The sequence below is a fragment of the Leptidea sinapis genome, chromosome 30 (assembly GCF_905404315.1).
Source record: "Leptidea sinapis chromosome 30, ilLepSina1.1, whole genome shotgun sequence".
NCBI classification, from domain to species: Eukaryota; Metazoa; Arthropoda; class Insecta; order Lepidoptera; family Pieridae; genus Leptidea; species Leptidea sinapis.
Genome location: NC_066294.1, coordinates 9,290,824 through 9,311,252, shown reverse-complemented (window position 1 = coordinate 9,311,252; position 20,429 = coordinate 9,290,824). Strand labels below are relative to the sequence as shown.

Genomic DNA, 20,429 nt, shown 5'->3' with positions numbered 1-20,429 from the left:
GTCTTGTGTTATATATTAATGTTACATTGAGTATCTACCTCACAATCAAATTAGTATAATTATTGCTTGGCCAAATCATTTCAAAAACTATTGTTTACCATATTAATAATATAAATAATTACTTTGATAATTACTTTTTACTATTTGTATCATGTTGTATTAACATTCTATTTATATACAAAATTGTAGCAGGTTAATTAAATTAAAGGTTGCGCCAATACTGAAAAATTATGTCTGCCCCACAAATATTTTAACCTCCTCCAAAGATATCTTGCTAGATCTCTGTCTTTTCAGCTAATGCTTTTTATCCAAATAAAACATGGGATGTGTTTCACATATTTTATTTAAATCAGGGTAGATATTAAATTATACATAAGAACTACAATTATACATACTCTACAAGCCTCTTCTTTTGCACACAACTGTACTATGGCCTTGTCATAATTAATCTCATTAGCTTTAAGATTGGAGATATAATACATAGGCTGCACTAAATGTTTCGGGAATGGAATACTCCACTCCTTGGTTTTAAAAATCAAATACCATTTATTTATTTAAAAAAAGATTCTCGGTCTTGTCAAAAGGTCTTGCCAAACTTGTTTTGTTGTTGAGAAAATGGAATTGACTCGAGAAAATTCTAGAGGGATGCTTTATTATGACTTTCGAAGTGGTTTAACACAAAAACAGTGTGTTGACCGGATGATTTCTGCATTCGGTGATGAAGCCCCATGCATAACCACAATTTATCGCTGGTTTGCTGAATTTCAACGTGGACGTGTCAAGCTCAGTGATGATCCCCGTCAAGGTCATCCAAAAACTACAGTCACCAAAGAAAACGTTGATGCTGTGCGTAAGCTGATTGAGGAAGATCGACATGTGACATACCGCGAAATTCAGGCAACTTTAGACATTGGCATGAGTCAAATACAAATAATCTTGCATGAACAATTAGGTGTAAAAAAGTTGTTTTCCCGATGGATACCGCAATTGCTCTGTGAAGAGCAAAAAGCGGCTCGCGTTACTTGGTGCGTCAGAACTCTCGAAAGATCCCACGCAGGATCCTCAAATGCTGTATAAAACATCGTATGAAGTGACGAATCTATATTATATAATATATATAATAATATCATAAAGCTGCAGTGTTTGTTTGTTTGAACGCGCTAATCTCTGGTACTACTGGTCCGATTTGAATGATTCTTTCAGTGTTGGGTAGTCCATTTAAGGCTATAGCCTTCCTCGATATTATATATATAGCCTATAGGCTATGTTTTTTTTTTCAAAATTAGGAATCCGTAATAAAATTGCTATTTTGTAACACAAGGTGTAAAATCGAAAACCTATTTTTGCGTGCGCTGCAAAAACTATTGACAATAGAACAAAATGATGTACAGGCTATAATATAGGCAATATTTTATTACTTATAAAACTATCGCGTGAATTATACTTTATATGGCAAAACAACGTTTCAGCTAAGCTAAGCCGGGTCAGCTAGTCCTGGATATACGCGTATGAACCCGAAACAAAAAACTAGTCACGAGTTTGGGTGTTCGAATATGAGTTAAAGCCAACAAAAATTGTTCGTTCACGGAATGTTGCAAAAAAAATGGTGGCCACGTTTGTCTCCAAAACCGGCCATGTTGCGACTATTCCTCTTGAGGTACAAAGAACGGTTAATGCAGAATGGTATGCTAGCATTTGTTTGCCACAGGTCGTTTCTGAACTCCGTAAAGAGAACTGCAACCGCCGCATCATCCTCCATCACGACAATGCGAGTTCTCACACCGCGCACAAAACAAAAGAGTTTTTAGAGCAAGAAAACATAGAATTATTAGACCATCCGCCGTACAGACCCGACCTAAGCCCTAATGATTTCTATACTTACCCTAAAATAAAGAATAAATTGCGTGGTCAGAGATTTTCATCACCTGAAGAAGTTGTGGACGCCTACAAAACGGCTATTTTGGAGATCCCAACTTCCGAATGGAATGGTTGGTTCAATCGTATGGAAAAATGTGTCAAATTTTGCGGAGAATACTTCGAAAAGCAATAAATACATTTTTAAATAGTAATGTTGTGTCACTTCCTTGATTCCCGAAATTTTCAGTGCTGCCGTCGTAGGAATGGAATAGATTCCTGCTAAGGAGAAGCTTTTTGCAGCAGTACCTTGCTAACACTTCTTTACATCTTCAATTAAAAGTGAGCTTGCTCTTCGACATCATAGAGTTCCTGGCAGAATTCAATTGTGTTTTAATCTGTAGTATCCTCTCCAGTACCGCTCCATGCTTCTTCAGTTATCACATATTTCAGTACAATTGCAATGCAACATGGTTTCACTTCCAGCACTTTTATATTGTAAGTTTAGATTTAATCAAATATGTAATGCATTGTTGCCATGAGTTTTTATCAGGCCAAAAACAGAAGGAATGCCTAAGTATTCTATCTTCAAGCATATCTGCTTTTTGAATGTTTTATCTATTATTAATTTGATTTAAGAACAATCAACTGGTTACAATTAATCATTACTTAACTAAACAAAATGTGGAACATATTATGTTAAATTGTAGACCCACTTAGAGATTGCCACAGCTTGCAAAACAGATACTAGTTAGAAGCAGAAAAAGAAGGGTCAAGATATTATAAGCTCTAACAAGCTGTAGCAGTCGTCTAGCTGGTTCTAATGCCATGAACAAATAACATACAATTAGAGTTAACTTTTATACATATATATATATATAACCCAAGTAAGAATAAAATAATATAAAAATACTAAAAAGGTACAAGGTTTCATCACTATATTGTGATCGGAAGTGGTCTGTTAACTTCTTTTTAAATTTAGGAAGACTATCACCTACTACATCAATGTCAAGAACTTTATTTATGCTACTATATAAAATTATTATCCTATTGATAGGTGCTGAGAGCCCTAGGTTTGTTTTTGAGACACAAGCTTTGAAAGGCATATAGATTTTTACACTACTATACAGCCTTGGAATTCTTAAAGAGATTTTATAAAGTAAGTCAGATGCATCTAAGGCTTCATTGAAAAGTCTACGTAAAAAAACATAGGCCTAATAGTTTTCTACAATCCAAAACTTAATAAGTTATAGTGTTGGAGTCTGAAATAGTAGCTAGAATTTATATAACAAAACTCACAAGGAAAGTGCTTTTGTATATTATGTTCAATTCTCATAGAGTGTGCATTATAGTGAGGAGTCCAGGCAACTGAACCATACTCAAGGATACTCGTAAGAGTGTTAAACAACAATAATTTAGTCTTCGAATTCCGAAAGCCTTTGGAGCTAAGCTTACTGAACCCCGTGAATTTTGATGCTTTATTACATAATATATTTATTATCAATATGAGCAATAAAGCTTAGCTTATGATCAATAACTATCCCGGGGTCTCTAATATAATTTACATTTTAAAAATCATGGCCATTTGATTGAATTGAATCGGATGACGACTTTTCTATGAAACGAAATACGATAATATTTATTATGATTCAATACCATTTTATTCGCAATACACCAGCGGCTTAAACAATTAAGACCATCCTGCATCAAGTAGGAGTCCTTTACAGAGTTGATCGCACTAAATGCTTTCAGGTCATCGGCGTAAAGCAAAACTTCTGAATTGTCCTACTACTATGTCCTTGATAAATATGTTAAAAAGGACCGGACCAAGAATAGGCCCCTGGGGCACTCCAGAGCTCTCTGTATAAGAAATAGAAGATTCGAAGCCACACAAAACTACTGTCATATTTCTGTCTATTAGGTAAGAGGCAAACCAGTTAAGAATATTTCCGACGAAACCATAATACTGTAGCTTGCCAGTAAGAAGGTTGTGGTCGACTATGTCTAACACTTTGTAGAAGTCCGAAGTACTTGAATATTTCTATCAACTGGAGATGATAAATTTTCGACATAAGTAACTAGATTCGATAAATTGGACCTATTTTTATAGAAGCTATGCTGCCTCATGGTTAAAGTCGACCTCATATTCAGTATGAGGACAAACTAGTGACTCTAATATTTTTGCCAGTATAGGCAACTTTGAAATTGATCGATATTTTGTGACATCCCGTCTATCACCATCTTTAAAAACAGGTAATATAAGACCAATTGTCCATATATTGTAGTGTCTGGCTTCGCCGCCTTTGTGGTACATAATATAGTTGTCACGCTCCTATTTTATTCTCATCTCACTTATGCGAATAAAATTAGTATTCTAGATTATAGTATTCTGTGGAACAGTGAAGTGTCATTTACAAACCCGATAGAAGCGACAGTAATTTGGTGTTTCGGTTTGTTTTGTAAATTTGAATTTTCAATTTTTGTAAAGTCTAAATTTTAAGGAATTAAGGGAATACGGAAATTCAGTCATGGAAGATACCAGTGGTGTATCTAATTTACAACAACCACCCAAAAGACAGAGGTCGACGTTTTTCGAAAGACGAGATTCAATAATGCCCCAGCCTGCACCAGACAATATTCTTGACAGTCAAGCAACTATTATTGATGGAGATGAAAAGAGAAAAGAAGAATTACTAAGGTATTATGACCAGTTGATGAGTGAAAAGCAGCAATGGAAGAGAGAAATAAATGAAAAACGCAATAAATATCATGATTTGAGGCAACAGCTACAGCAAATTGCTACTGCTTCATCTAGCCGATCAAAACTGGATTATTCAGTACTCACCAGTGAAGATATAGAATTCCTTAATGCTAAAGTTAACATTTCAAAACTAGTGGAAACCCAGCAAGACTTGCACAAATCATTGATGCAAACTAAAGAATTTTATAGGAAGGCATCACAATTAAATAATGTTATTGTAAGCCACTGTGAAAATAAAATTAATGAAGTAACTGATTATATCATAGAAAATAGAGATTTTTAACAAACAATAAAACTAACACACACACTCACCAATACATACAATCACACACTCGTTCACATACATACACATACCCACACACACAGCACATTAAGTTTAGATTACAAATAAATAAATTTTTTGTATGTTATTATTGTTAGTAAATTTCTTTCCCTTGGTTAATTAACTTGTTTATTATTACACCTTATTATTATGTTTTTGCTATGGAAGAGCGAGGCCTCCTACTACAGGCAACTCTTTGCTTAAAAGGAGACCCCAACACTGATTGTATTTTGTTGTAATAAATATCGTAGGGAAAACCCCCTCAAATTGCGATCTATTAAATATGATAGTAAGGGAAACGCTTAACTCTTTTTTGATAATAATTGGCGGAACTTGATCTGCTCCGGCATCTTTACTTATTATGTTAATATTTAAGAGCTTATTTTTAACAGCTTCGACAGAGAAAGTTTAATTATCCAAAATAGCAACATAATAAAAAATATGGTTTTTATAAGTTACCCTTAATTTCTGAATAGAAACGTGACACCATGCCATTAACGCCTAAAGTGTTGGAGAGTACTTCGGTCCAAGAAATCTTTTCACTATTGACCAGATCGTAATCGGCTGAAAAGAAATATTGCTTCTTGCACATTTGAGGTCCAACTTTGTATAAAACCGACATTGCCAAGAACTAGCTAATGTTTTATTAATTGAGTTACGAACACCATTGTGCTGCAACAAGTTGAAATAAAATCTATGAGATCTATGAAAATCTATCTCGGAAATAAAATCTATAAGACATGTACCTATAGGAGAGTTATAGTTCTCAAGCAATAGATTTTTAGCGCAGTTAGCATTTAAAGTACGCTCTTGTTCAAACATTGCAGTAGATACTTGATCAGTGAATCTCTCTAGTACATGTATAGTCTGTCAACCTTGAGTAGTGACCATTATAAGTGAAAAATTGTAACTCTAGGTCGTGTTGCTTGGAGAATTGCACTGCTGATACGGAGAGATAGTCGGCTACGCTCCTCCGTTTTCATCAAGAGCTAAGTTGTAGGCAAAAAAAGAGTGCACAGAAGATCAGCTTTCTCCTTTGCCCTATGGGCCAGAGTATCATTACTCATGTGCAATGGCCGCAGGGACTGCTGGTTGAAGTAACCAAGAGAAGTTTTCGACAACGCCCAAAACATGCATATTCCGGACGGGTACTGTGAAAGCTGCTCGCCAATTTTGACAAACATGTTTGATTTCACACGGTTGATTTGCCGCTTATAGGTAATCTTTAGAACACTGCAGCTTTTAATTGTAACCAGCGCTGAAACCCAGACCGGATATGCCTGTTTTTTACAGTCAGCAGCTGCTTTACCTGACGCCTTGAACCAGGGCTGTAATCTGCCACCGATCGGTACTACGTTAGAGTTTGGTATCAAAATATCCACGACCTGTACTATCACATCGGCCACTGTGCACAGGCACTGGGATCATCTTACTTGGACAGGAACTTGGGGTTATGGCTTTTTAGTCTATATATCTATGGGGATAATTTCCCCTTCTTCAGAAAGCAGATCCACAAAGGCTTCCTTGAGGTATCAATATTTTGCAGCAAAGATAGTTTATTTATTCAATCCACCAGTGCAAATTACATTTATTCAAGCAACAATACAATATTTAATCTAAAGTTAATTCTAAATGCATTATCTTTTAAGGCAGATACAGCATGCAATTGTTATGAAGCTTACAAATATTTATATGTTATAATCAAATGAAGTACTTATACATAATTTAAAAAACGTATTAACTTATTACCAGATTCGCTAAATTGAAATCATTTAAATATATTTTGTTAATATTACAAATTATTTAATTTATCACTTAGTAAAATTTTACTACGGAATGTTTTGAGTGAGTCCCCGAAAGAATCCAAATGTTTGCAACTATCGTTTAGTATTTTAGACATCCTGGAAATTGGTGAGTTATTGCCGAGAACACTTTTCGAAAAGGTCTTTAAGGAAGTGCTATAGTTTTGTGGGGATATCGAAAAAGAACATCAAATTTAATTTTGGAAACTAAATCTGGATTCTCATAGATGTTGTTAAGACTCTTTTATAGAAACATCCTCTCTATTCTAAGGCAGTGTGTTGCATAATGTGGCCTCCATATGACACTACCATACTCTAGTACACTTCTTACTAAGCTGTTCTATGAAACTATTTTGGTGTGTACATTTCGGAATACTTTGCTGTTCCTCAAGACAAAACCCAACATCTTTGAGGATTTAGTGACTATATTTAGGCGTTATAAAGAAACATTAGCAATGGCGTAAGGGTAATAATTGGTATTAACTTCAGGATTATTCCGAGTGAACGATACACAAGAACATTTTTATGTGTTAAGTACCATTCCGTTAACCTTACACCAATGATACAATCGATTTAGATCTTTGTGTAAGAGTTTAGCGTCTTCAAAGTCCTCAATTATCTTAAGGAGCTTAAGGTCAACAGCAAACATGAAGGGTGTTGAGTGATGAAATCTATTTGGCAGGTCATTAATAAAGGTATTAAAAAGTTAATGACCTAAGTGCGAGCCTTGAGGAACTCCAGATGTTATGTTAAACTTTATAGAGTCATAACCATTTGCAACAACATAGAAACACCGATTACAGAGGTATGATTTTAACCAGCCCAATATAGACCCAGTAATACCATATGCTGATAATTTTATAAGGAGAGCTGAAATAGGAACCAGGTCAATGCCTTGCTAAAGTCTGTATAGACTACATTAACTCTTTTTCTTTTGTCAACAGAGTCAATTAAAATCTCGGTATAGGTAACTAAATTGGTATCGGTAGATCTCCCTGTTATAAAACCGTGCTGATGCTGACTTCTACAACCCTTAACTGAGCATATATGTATGGATAAATTAAAGACTCAATTTTTTTTCCGAATACTTGAAACAACCACTTTTGAAAATTGGAATAACTTTTGCCATCTTCCACTTAATTGGAAATACCCCCACACTTAGTGATGCATAATATTATAATTAGGGTTAAAAGAATGAAATAGCCGATTTGTACTGAAAATTGGATTTTTTTTTATTTAATAATAATAATAAATCCTCAAAAACAATGGTGGTTTCGCAACTAATGATGACAATAATAACTATTTTATATATAACTTAGGGTGTGTGTTGTATGTTTGTGAATAATATGTGTAATAAAAAATATATAAGAAATGGTAATTTTTAATCATCAAAATAATTACCATTATTATATATACATTGCTGCCATCTAATAGTAAGGTCATTTATGCCTTTCCGATATAACTGTGATGATCTAGATACGACAAACTATATGAAAGCATTGTGTACTGCCTCCTGAGAAGAAAACTTTTTATCACGTAGAATATTGTCCAAATCACGAAATAAATGGTAGTCCGTTGGAGCAAGGTCTGGCGACTACGGAGAGTGACGAATGATTTCTAATTACAGTTCCTAAAGATTTAAAATGGTTCTGTCTGAACTTTCGCGTTATCATCGAGCAATAATGGTGACGATCGATTGACGCGTCGGGACTGTTTCACTGCTAGCTTTGTTATCATTGTTCGGAGTTTGCAACGGTAGACATCTGCCGTTATTGATTGGAGAAAGTTATAGTTGACAAAACCATGCTGAGACCACCAAACAGTTAGCATAACCTTTTTATTGGTAAGCTTTGCTTTAGGACACTATTATATATTTATATTAAAATGCAAATAAAGATTATTATTATTATTGCGGCGTTTGACCTGGTCAGCCATTGCATCATGGTTATAGTAAAGAACCCACTTTTCATCGCATGTCACAATTTGATCCAATATTCCTTCATTTCTGTAGCGATTCAACAAGGCAACACTAGTTCCAACACGCGTTTCTATCTGTAGGTCTGTCAAATCATGAGGCACCCATTTTTAATATGTTTTTTATTTTATTGATTTGTCGCAAATGAATCAATATTGTTGGTAAGCTAAAGTTAAACCATGAAGTTTATTCCTGAGTAGTTTGGCTCGGATTGGCTTCCACCATCTCTTTCAATGTATTGTTTTTTTTTATTTAATAGGAGGACAAACGAGCGTACGGGTCACCTGTTGTTAAGTGATCACCGCCGCCCACAATCTCTTGCAACACCAGAGGAATCACGGAAGCGTTGCCGGCCTTTAAGGAAGGTGTACGCGCTTTTTTTGAAGGTACCCATGTCGTATGGTCCCGGAAACACCGCACAAGGAAGTTCATTCCACAGCTTTGTAGTACGTGGAAGAAAGCTCCTTGTAAACCGCACTGTGGAGGACCACCACACATCCAGATGGTGGGGATGATATCCTAACTTGTGGCGTGTCGTGCGAAGGTGGAATTCGGCGGCAGGAATCAGGTTGAACAGCTCTTCGGAACACTCCTCGTGGTAAATGCGGTAGAAGACACACAATGAAGCGACGTCTCTACGCAACGCCAAGTGATCCAGCCGTTCACAGAGCACTGGGTCCCCGACAATTCGAGCTGCTCTGCGTTGCACGCGGTCAAATGGATCGAGCTGATACTGGGGTGCGCCAGACCAGAGATGACAGCAATACTCCATGTGTGGCCGGACCTGCGCTTTGTACAGCGCTAGAATGTGGGCCGGCTTGAAGCATTGCCGTGCTCTATTAATGAAGCCCAGTTTCTTTGAAGCCAATTTGGCTTTGCCCTCCAGATGGCCACGAAATTGGCAATCGCTCGAGATTTCGAGACCCAGTATTCCGATACTAGGCGAGGCTTTTAGGGAGGTGTTGTCGAAGAGCGGTGATATGTCAAATGGGGTTTTTTAGTGGTAAACGCGCAAACTTGAGTCTTCTGGAGGTTAAATTGGACAAGGTTCAATTTACCCCATTCCGCGACCTTCTCAAGAGAGGACTCGATAGATGACAGAAGTTTCTCCCGGCACTGGTCGACAATTTCCCGAGAGAGACCTGCATGGCCCGTGTATACGGCACACCAGTGCTGTCGTCTGCATAGCAATGAATGTTAGAGGTATCCAACATATCAGCAACAAGAAACAGCATAGGAGATAGCACACAGCCTTGGGGCACTCCAGCATTCACGGGCTTCGGGTTCGAGCAATGTCCGTCGACAACGACCTGTATGCTGCGCCCAGTGAGGAAGCTGGAGGTCCACTTGCACAAGCTCTCGGGAAGCCCAAATGATGGAAGTTTTGAGAGGGGCGCCTTGTGCCATACACGATCAAAGGCCTTCGCTATATCCAGGCTAACTGCCAGGCCTTCCCCCTTGCTTTCAATAGCCGCAGCCCATACCAGAAGATCAGCTGCTGACCGACCATGGCGAAAGCCGTATTATCGGTCGTTGATCAACTGGTGACCCTCTAGGTATACCAAGAGCTGACGGCTAATTATGGTCTCCATGATTTTAGAGAGCAGCGAGGTAATAGCAATAGGCCTGTAGTTTGCCGGATCCGAACTGTCTCCTTTTTTTTTGGGTCGGATGGACAAGGGCTGACTTCCATGAGTCAGGAACTACGCCTTTGGAATAAGAGTGCCGGAATAAACGCGTTAGCACCGGCGTCAACTCAGGGGCACACGTTCTAAGCACGATTGGAGATATGCCATCCAATGTTATTCCATGTAGTTCGTTCTTCAAATCAAAGATTCCATCGTGAAAGCTTTTAAATTAAATTTTTTAAAAGAAGAATTACATAGATACCATGTGAAAAAAGTGACACTCCAAAATCTCAAACCATGAAGGTTCTATGCCAATTCGAAGTACCTATTATAATAAAACGGCAGTTTCATATTTTAACCAATGATATTATGGTATTAAAATAAGTATATGTTAGTTCACTAGTGCGCCGAAAATCAATCGCCCAAATAGAGTCAATTGGTTTGTTTTCGTTGTAGTCGCTCTCTCGATACGAAAACGGTACGCACGCGATTGTTGTTGACAGAATTGTTTACAATTTGATATAGGTACACCATTAAAATGCCGTCTTGTGTTATGGGAAGATGCAGTAATTACGAAAGTAAAAAGAAATCAAATATTTACATACCACAGTTTCTTATCATGAATTATAACACTTTATTTGATTTCATTAATTCTCTAACAAAATAAATATGACGCCATGACATCGCTGATCGCCGCCAAGCCGAGTCAAGCCGAATGCCGCAACGTGACTCGAATCTCGAGTGCGGACATAGATTAACGTACAGATACGGCGAAATATTGATGCTGTCTGTTTCGGGATAATCGAGGTAGTATTAGTAGATATTTTAGGAAATGATGTAAAAAAGCGTTGTTCCATTGTATGTAATACGAAATGTAATAATAAACAAGTGCGTATATAGGTAACTGAACTATCAAACTACATAAACAAGTTTTAGATTAGGTAGCGGACGTAGACAGTGAGTGCTATTTGCTTACGTAGTTTTTTTCAGTAACACTGTCCCATTCGGTATCTTCCTTGCTAACTGCAGAAGAATCAATGGATAATTTTATTCTTCTTCTATTATCTTATTGTAATAAGCCCTAAACAAAAAGATATTCATCAATAATATAAGATACAAAAATATTAATTGTAAACTTAAAACTTTTTGGGAGCCGTAGTTAGTAAAATTGTAGTAATAATAATTACTGTAAATAAATTTCGGTTTTGTTTTGTTTAATTTTTACTACATGAACTCATGAATGAATCGTATTTTAGGCATAAATCACGGTGTACGGTAAAAAATCATTATGGATGGTTCTGTATTATCTATTCAAATACGAAGCAATTAGTAAATTAGATTTATCTCTTTTTCGCTTGCGATAATTGCATATTTTACTATCCTTCTTTGACTTTTCTTTTATTCATGTGTGCGTTAGTGTAAGAAAAAGATGAAATGAAGAAAAAAATGAAGTATTATTATTATTAAATAATATATTATTATTTATAAACACCGAATGTTTTCTAGGTAACCTATCAATACTTTTAAATATCATTTATTTTAACCCCTATTATTATTCTCTACAAATAAGTGAAATACTAGTTAATTGATGAATATGATCATCAGTTCTTAACGGTTTTTTTGCATTGTTTTTGTTATAACCCTTGAATTTAACAACAGGCAAAAATTTCCTAGTTTTTTATGTGTACAGTGGGGATTTACGATTTTTGCATTGGGCATCACCACTTAACGGTTTTTTGAGTGTAACCGTTGAAATAACAAAAGGCAAAAAATGTGGTATTGTTATTATGTCAAGTAATGTGTACCTACTGTAGGACGTAGGGACACTCCAACAACAGTTTCGCGCGCGATTTACTTGAAACTTGAAAGCATTGGAAATTGGTATTGGATAGCGTAATTATCCAATTATAAGAAGAAATATAAATTAATATACAGAAATCTACTATGTTTTCAAAAGCTAAACGATTTGAACCAATTGGTAAGTATATGAAAAGAATCATCATTATTGCTAAACTCAAACTTATATATTAATTCTATTTATTAGCTTATTATCATGCACTTTACAGGTACACTGAAAAATATTAAAAAAATATATTGGCAATTTTGTATGGGTATGAATTATCATACAATCTGAATGTGGTTGTGGTAATAATTGTACTGTCGTTTTCCAACTAACTTAATTATTATAGTAAATATTTTTTCTTTTACTAATATTTTACGAATGGTGTAACACAAATATAATATGTTGAATGCCATGTGTAATGATTTGAGTTTGAAAAATAAGAATACAATGCATAGAGTTTATCGAGTAAATACTTGTTCTTTTAGCTCCAGTCAAAACCCAAACAAAACCAACAGAAAATTCAGAAGCCATCAAGACGAAAAAGCTTTATCTATCTACAAAATTAAAACAGCCATTTACTCCTTCAAAACAGAATGTTGAAACAAAGTCGCAGTGCAGCTCAGTTCCCAGTACCAGATCTCTTAAAACCGTAAGTTTTCAGTTGATGTTAGTGACATATTAAACAGATGATCCGTTTGAAGTTAAGTGAATACATAATTATGGTGTTATTCATAGCTCATTACAATACAACTTAAAGACATAATAATTTGATACAAACTCAACTTCTTAATATAATACACACTCCAACAGACCACACTGCTGCCAGCACCCTGACAATGTGATGTGTCATGACAATGTGATTAAATTGGCACCCATAGACTTATATTATACAAGAGCACTACTTTGCAGTTGTTACTTCTAATGCTACTAAGATGTGGGATTGGTAATGATGGTGGTTTCTACAGTGTAGTGCTGGTTATATTCTAATGAACTCAAACAAACCCAAAAAAAATGTTAAACATTTGTCATGCCTAAATGGCATAGAAACATTTATAAATAATGATGTAAAATACCATTTCTTCTGTAATGTAAGGGAAATTACACCCTAGAGTTATGTGTAGGGCATTTTTTTTTAGTGTACCAAGATCTGGGAACACTGTAGGTAACTCCATACCTTAGTTTGGCTTTGCATGGTACAATAACCACTTTGAAACTTCATTGTTAAATTATCCTATTTAATGTAAAATTGTATGTGCAACATTAATTTTCTGTTATAAGCATCATATTCACCTCACATGCATCATCATCAGCCGGAAGACATCCACTGCTGGACAAACGCCTCCCTCAAAGATTTCCATGACAATCTGCCTGCGCTGCCATCATCCAACATATTCTGCTGATCTTGACCAGATCATCAGTCCATCTTGCTTCAGTCGTTTTCCAGTACATGGTCGTCATTAGAGGACTTAACTGCCCCAAAGGCTATCTGTCTGTCAAACTATGTGCTCTACCCACTGCCACTTCAGTTTCGCAATCATTTGGGCTGTGTTGGTAACTTTGGTTCTTCTTTAGATCTCATCATTTCTGATTCGATCTCACATGGAAACTCTGGGCATAGCAACCTCTGAGCAACCATGCACTTTCTCATGAGGCCCATAGTTACAGATGCATGCACATGCATCACTACTAAATAATTTACTATTTCTTACAGCCTATACATAAAGCAGCTTCAGGTAATAAAATAACGAAATCAGTTATGGGCAGTTCAACAAATAAATTGCTAACACTAAAAAAAGGTGAAGAAAACTCCAATGAAGTTCGGCTTCGGGATGATATTATCTCAGCACATGAGACTGAAATTAGGTAGGGTTAATTATTGTTACATACTAGGTGTAAACAAAGTATGAATGACCAAACAAAATTTTAATTTTTTACTTAAAATTGCATGGTTTATGTTTTTTCAACAAGTAATAAAATTATACAGAGGGACATTGTATAAAATGTTTATTTAACTGTTAAAATATAAATAATAGATATTATACACTTTGCATGAAGTTTTGAAAGATTCTAAAAAAATTTATGATATTAATAAGCTACAGACTAAATTAAGTAAAGTCATGAAGTTGTTTTCTAATGCTGACTCATAATAAAACAAATTTAAAAAAAAAATATTTGGTGTGGACCACCCTTAACATTTAGGGGGATGAAAAATAGATGTTGTCTGATTCTCAGACCTACCCAATATGCACTCAAAATTTAATGAGAATCGGTCAAGCCGTTTCGAAGGAGTTTAACTACAAAACAGTGACATTAGAATTTTATATATTAGATAATATATAATGCTCCAATAATACCTTTATTTCTTTGTATTGTATTGATGCATCTGCTGTATAGATAACGATTTATAAAGTTTATTTTTAAATTGTGTTACATAGGTTGTAAGAAAAGTTATTTGTAAATCATTTTACAAATAACTTTCCTGAGCTGTAAATATTGATTGCAATGAGATATTTGCCACTTCTTCTCATTAAAGCTCATCCTTTTCTTCTCAACTTTTGACATTCATATGTAATTGACCTAATACAATAAATCAGTAAATGACATATTTTTGGCTTGTTTTGATATAATATCTAATATATAAAATTATTGTGTCACCATGTTTGTTACCAAACTCCTCCAAAACGGCTGAACCGATTTGTATGAAATTTTTTGTGCATATTGGGCGCGTCTGAGAATCGGCCAACATCTATTTTTTATAGCCCAATTTTTTTTTTATTAATTTGTTTGGTAATATGTTTGCTGGGCCAGCTAGTATTTTTATATTATTATTAGATGAGTTCTTGTAAAGGTTATTTATTATACTATCATTTATTTTAGAAATAAGGATTATACAATTTCGGAATACAATAAACAAATTGAAGAACTTAAGAATGAAATTGCCAAGATGCATAAAGTTTTGAAAGATTCTAAAAAAATTGATGATATTAATAAGCTACAGACTAAATTAAGTAAAGTCACATTATGTGATAAAACCAAAGATATATCAGAAAAATCTGTAGATTCTAAATTGTTAGATGATCTTAAAACACAAATTAAAAATTTGGAAAGTCACTGTAAAGTATTAGAGCATGAAGTAAATCATAAACAAGTGGAATTGACATCTCTTGAAGATATTATTACAATAAGGGATACATTATGTACAGACTTGCAAAAAAAACTGACAAATGTGGAGTCATGTCTAGATGAAACTCGACAAAGATTAGAAATGGTTAAAGGACACCATTCTTTAGCTCTTGAGGCAAATGAAAGTATAAGAAGGGAATACAAATTAGAGTTAGAGACACTTAAAGCAAAAATGGAAGATGAAAAACAAAGTATCACTGCCAAATACAAAGCTGAACAAGAGAATATAAAAAAGAAATACAATGAAACAATGGAATTGATCAAAGCAACAATGCTGAAAGAAAAAGATAATCAAATTATGGAGCTGCAGCAACAACTACAAGCAAAAGATGCAGAAATGAAAGCTAAACTGGACCAAATTGAGGAAGCTACTAGTGAAAAGTTAAGGCTGTGTGAAATTCAGTTTGAGGAACGTAGTAGACCCATTCAGGAACATTGGGAGCAACAACAAAAAGAAATACAACAGTTGCAGAATGAAATTAAGGAGCTTAAAAATACTCTTACTGCTAATGAAGAATGTTTTGACAGGATGCATATCGAATTAACTAAGTTAAAAGAAGAGAAAGAAAACTTAGAAGCAGAAAAATGTAGTGTTGCTAATGAATTAGAAACTATGAAAGATGAAAACAAAAACAAAATTATGGATTTTGAAAATCAGATAAATAAACTGACAGTAGAAGTTGATAAAGCAATCAATGAGAAAAATAAATATGAAATGTCCTTATCCGTGACCAGGGACATTGTTCATGTGTTAACAATGCGCTTAAGAGAGTCTGACAATGAATTAGAGCATTTAGAGAGGCAAGTTCAAACATTAACAAATTCAAAAGAAGTTCTTGAAGGAGAACTAACAAGTTATAAAAATACTCTCAACAACACTGTTTTGGAATGCAGTGAGTACAAGGAAGCACTTGTGAATATATTAAAATCGAAAGCAGCACTTGCTAAAGAACATAATCGGATAATGGAACACAATGTGTCTCTGATAGAGAGCCTACAAAATGTCGAGAAAGAGGCTTACCGTGAATTGGGAACAATAAAAAATGAGTTGATCGAAGATGTTGAGTTAATAAAAAAAGAATCAAAGTCGCAGATACAATTGCTTCGTGATGAGGTAAGATGGGTTTTTTTGTAATTTCATTTAATATTTTCTTTGGGATAGGTACCATCTACATCATAATCTGTGTACCTACACACTCAGAAGAAAGTTCCAATACTTGGGTGTATCGATACCCTTGAATTCGTCTCGTTATTTCAATTACACCCTCATAGGCATTGCTAACTTTCTCCTCTTGTTCTCCTATTTAAACAATATACTATGGTAGTTCAAGAAGTTTAAGCTAAGTTCTATTGTAATTAGGTGGAGAAGAAAAAAATGTTATGTGAGCTAGCAACAGAGCATGCGGGACATGCGACAGCGGCGGCGGAACAATCGCGCATCCTTCTCGCCCAGGCGGCGGCGGAAATGACTCGCCTCGAGAACGAAAACCTCTGTCTTCAGCAACAGGTATAAAAGCAGTATAAGATAATTGTACAATATTGAGCTGAATTTGACTTTAACACCTTATGGCTTTTCAATTAAAGGCATTTAAGTTTCTCTAATATTTAACCAACTGCATAAGGTAGGTAGATGCTCATTTCGTGTGAACTTTGCTGCACTGCTGGAAGCATGTGGTATACACTTAATTGATATGATACACATGGTACTTGATGGCCCTGGTTTAAGTATGGAAAATACTTAAACATCCTGGCGCTGTTTACCTGATATCCCTTTAAACGCTGCAAAACTACTCAGCTTGATCTTTTTATGATAAAAAATGACAAGTGCTGAGTGGCATACCATCCTACGTTTTAAAATGCAGTGCCACATTCTTGAATGCACAAAATTCTGAGAAGCACGTGATTGCGCTCGTCATATCTCATGAGATGCGGTTTTAAGTCATACCTTCACGATAATCTCATAAGCCCTTCAAACAATAACACAAAAATGAAACAGAGCTTGTATACAACTGTCGGCATTAAAATTTCCCACTAGAGCATATAGCTGACATACTGCGCACAGAAGCCCACTGGTAAATAAATAAATCTACAAAATCTGTAACTCAAACAAACAACAAAAAAAACTAATATAACAAAAATTGTTATATATAGTAAGGCTTACGAGACAAGATAAATAATGTAAACAAAATTTCAGGGCTCCAAAACATTTTTATTTGAATAAATTATAACCAATTTTGGTTAATATTCTAATAGCTGTCGTCTATATTAGACAAATATGAATCAGCCTTATTTAAGAAAAATCTATATGTTGTATTATCAATCACGTTGTCAATATTGCTATAATAATAATTTTTAGGAGGACAAACAAAGTCCCCCTCTTTTATGATGTGATTGATCTACACCATTTTGACTTTTTTGCGTGGTGAATTGATATTTTTCAAATGTTGTCTAGAGCTCCCAGCCTGTGATTTCATAATTAAAATCAACAATTACTCACAATTATAGCAAATATCAACAAGAATACTAATACTACTTCACTTCAATGCACGCAACGCAAACCAAACAGGTATGAACTTGTTCACAAAATGGTGAACCAAATGTTGACAACTGCGACTGCTTTCCTGTACCACGAAACACGCAACGACAGCTGTTGTCGACCAACTGATACCATTACTGCGTGCAAGTGATAAGGATAGAGATAATAATCACTCGCTATCACAATCTAACCTAGTAATGATCCGTTTGTTTACACTCTCTATCTCTTCTCGGTTAGTATAGATTACATAGACCAGGTTCGATCATTTTTGAAACCAAAAAAATAATAGTTGGATGAATCCCATTGGAAAAAGAAGAGAATATAACAAAAATGAAGGAAAAAATAAATTTCGGGCGATCACAGGTCGGGAAGTGGAAAAGAGGGGCTGTTTTAGGGTAAAAAAGGTTTATGTCGATTTCCGGCGAAACTACAAGTCCTACGGAGAAAAGTTAAATAGCAAATGTTGTGTAATAAAGAGATCTATGAACAACTTTTGTTTTTACTCTTTTAACTATCCTAAAAATTTATGTGAATAATTTAAATAACAATGTTTTAATGAACCCTTATTTTCAATCGAAAATTCTCACGTCTAAGTATCAGCTTTCTCATTAAAAGTCGCTGGGCTTTTTGTTCGTTGAAATTTTCTACTTTTTAATGGTTTCCAATGGGTTTCATCCTACTATTCTTTATTTCACTTTTTATCATTTTCAAAGGCTTAGGCACTGTTCTATAAATATTCAAGTGTCTATTATGATTTGTTCATAGATTCAAGATCAACAATCATTGGTTGTGGAGTTGTCACTACTTCGGCAAGAGAATGAAGAATTGACTATGAATGTCGCAAAACAGTCCTCCCTCCTCGACAAGCTGAAGAAAGATGCAGAGCAAATACACTCTAATCCAAAATCACCACAAGTAGTGCGGAAATCGCACAAAATTGGGAAGGAAAACTCCCAAACACTTATATCGCCTCTAAGAGAGAGAAATCATTAATTTATCATTGAATTTGAAAATAATTTATGACGGCTGTTTATTTTTTAAAGAAATCACGTTACTATTCTATTTATTGATCGTTTTACTGTTTGTACTAGGTACTACTTTTTTTATTGAATTTCCATTTTGCATGGAATGAGTTATGGTTTAATATTTGTTCAAAATTTTTAATATAATTTTGATTTGATTATTTGTTTTACTTACAACCTTTACAACGGAAACTCTTAAATCTTACTACGACACGAGTCATTCTTAATTAATACAATACTTATTTATTACTTCTTAGGCTCCAGCCCTTTTAGTGTTGTTTTGCCTCTGACATTTACATTTTATCTTATTATCTTGTAATTTCTTAAAGGTTATTAAAAAAAATCTTATTTGGAATTATTTTAATTGTAAATCATGCAAAACAGGATTCAAACAAACGGCAGGAAAATTGTGCTATTCCCTAACTGGCATTAAAGGTCCTCTAAAAATTTAGTGTTCGTGAACATGTAGTTGCCATGTACGTCAAATAGGGTGTTTCCCCTTAATAGTCTGCAGGGTAAAATGAACACAAGCAAAATCTGTTAATAAAAATTATACTCACGTCTTCTAGTTTTGAATTAGTTATATCACAGAGTAGGGATGTATAATTACATATTGTTGTATATATATCTAATATATAAAATTCTCGTGGGGCGGTGTTTGTTACCAAACTCCTCCGGCTAAACCAACCAATAACTCAGGTTGTGGCTCCATCCATACAGGATCTACTACTGTCATCAAAGGTTCGGGTTCGAGTGCCACATCATTCTTTCTTTTTAGTTACTTACAAATAAGATGTACAAGACGCGCCCCAGAGTGGTAACTACTTAACGTACGTAGGTAACACTGAAAATGTTTAGAACTGGCCAGTTAGAAACATTGCTAATGAAAACTTTTTTGAATTTCAATTTTGGAAGTCTGGTAACCTAATGTAGTATATTGAATTCATTTGTTTTTGTGAATTGGCGGCAAATCTAAAACTCTTGTTACACGTGAAAATGAATCTAACGCGAGAAAATTTTCGGTCAATTATTTGTTATGACATAGCTATGATAGGCTGCGATTAGCATTTCTTAATGAAGCCCCCATGTCGTGCCACTATTTAAAATTGGTTTAACGAGTTTAAGCGTGGACGTAGCAATCTCAATGATGATCTGCCTGAGGGACGTCCTTTAACAGCGACTACAGAAGATAACATCAGTGCTGTGCGACGCATGATAGAGGAAGATAAGATAGTGACCTATCATCATATACGTGCAAGCCTAGGCATTGGTATGAGTCAAGTTCAAAAAATATCACCTACACCAACATTTAGGCGTCAAGAAGCTTTGTACCAGATGGATTCCCCATACTTTAACCGACGACCAGAAACACCTTCGCATGGACTGGTGTGGAGTGTTCAACGGCGGTGACTCAAATGCTGTATTTGACATCGTCACAGGTCACGATGTGTAAACCTGTGACGATGGATAAAGCTGGATATATTGCTACGAACCCGAAACCAA

General features: G+C 35.1%; 1 protein-coding gene across 1 annotated transcript; it reads left to right on the top strand.

The window, feature by feature from the left end:
* Positions 1 to 11,989: 11,989 nt before the first annotated feature.
* On the top strand, positions 11,990 to 19,084 carry LOC126973689 (putative leucine-rich repeat-containing protein DDB_G0290503). Its single transcript, XM_050821010.1, has 6 exons — positions 11,990 to 12,320; positions 12,671 to 12,834; positions 13,897 to 14,048; positions 15,063 to 16,482; positions 16,729 to 16,875; positions 18,670 to 19,084. The coding sequence occupies exons 1-6, from the start codon at positions 12,287 to 12,289 to the stop codon at positions 18,895 to 18,897; spliced, it is 2,145 nt and encodes a 714-aa protein (XP_050676967.1). The 5' UTR covers positions 11,990 to 12,286; the 3' UTR covers positions 18,898 to 19,084.
* The last annotated feature ends 1,345 nt before the right edge of the window (positions 19,085 to 20,429 follow it).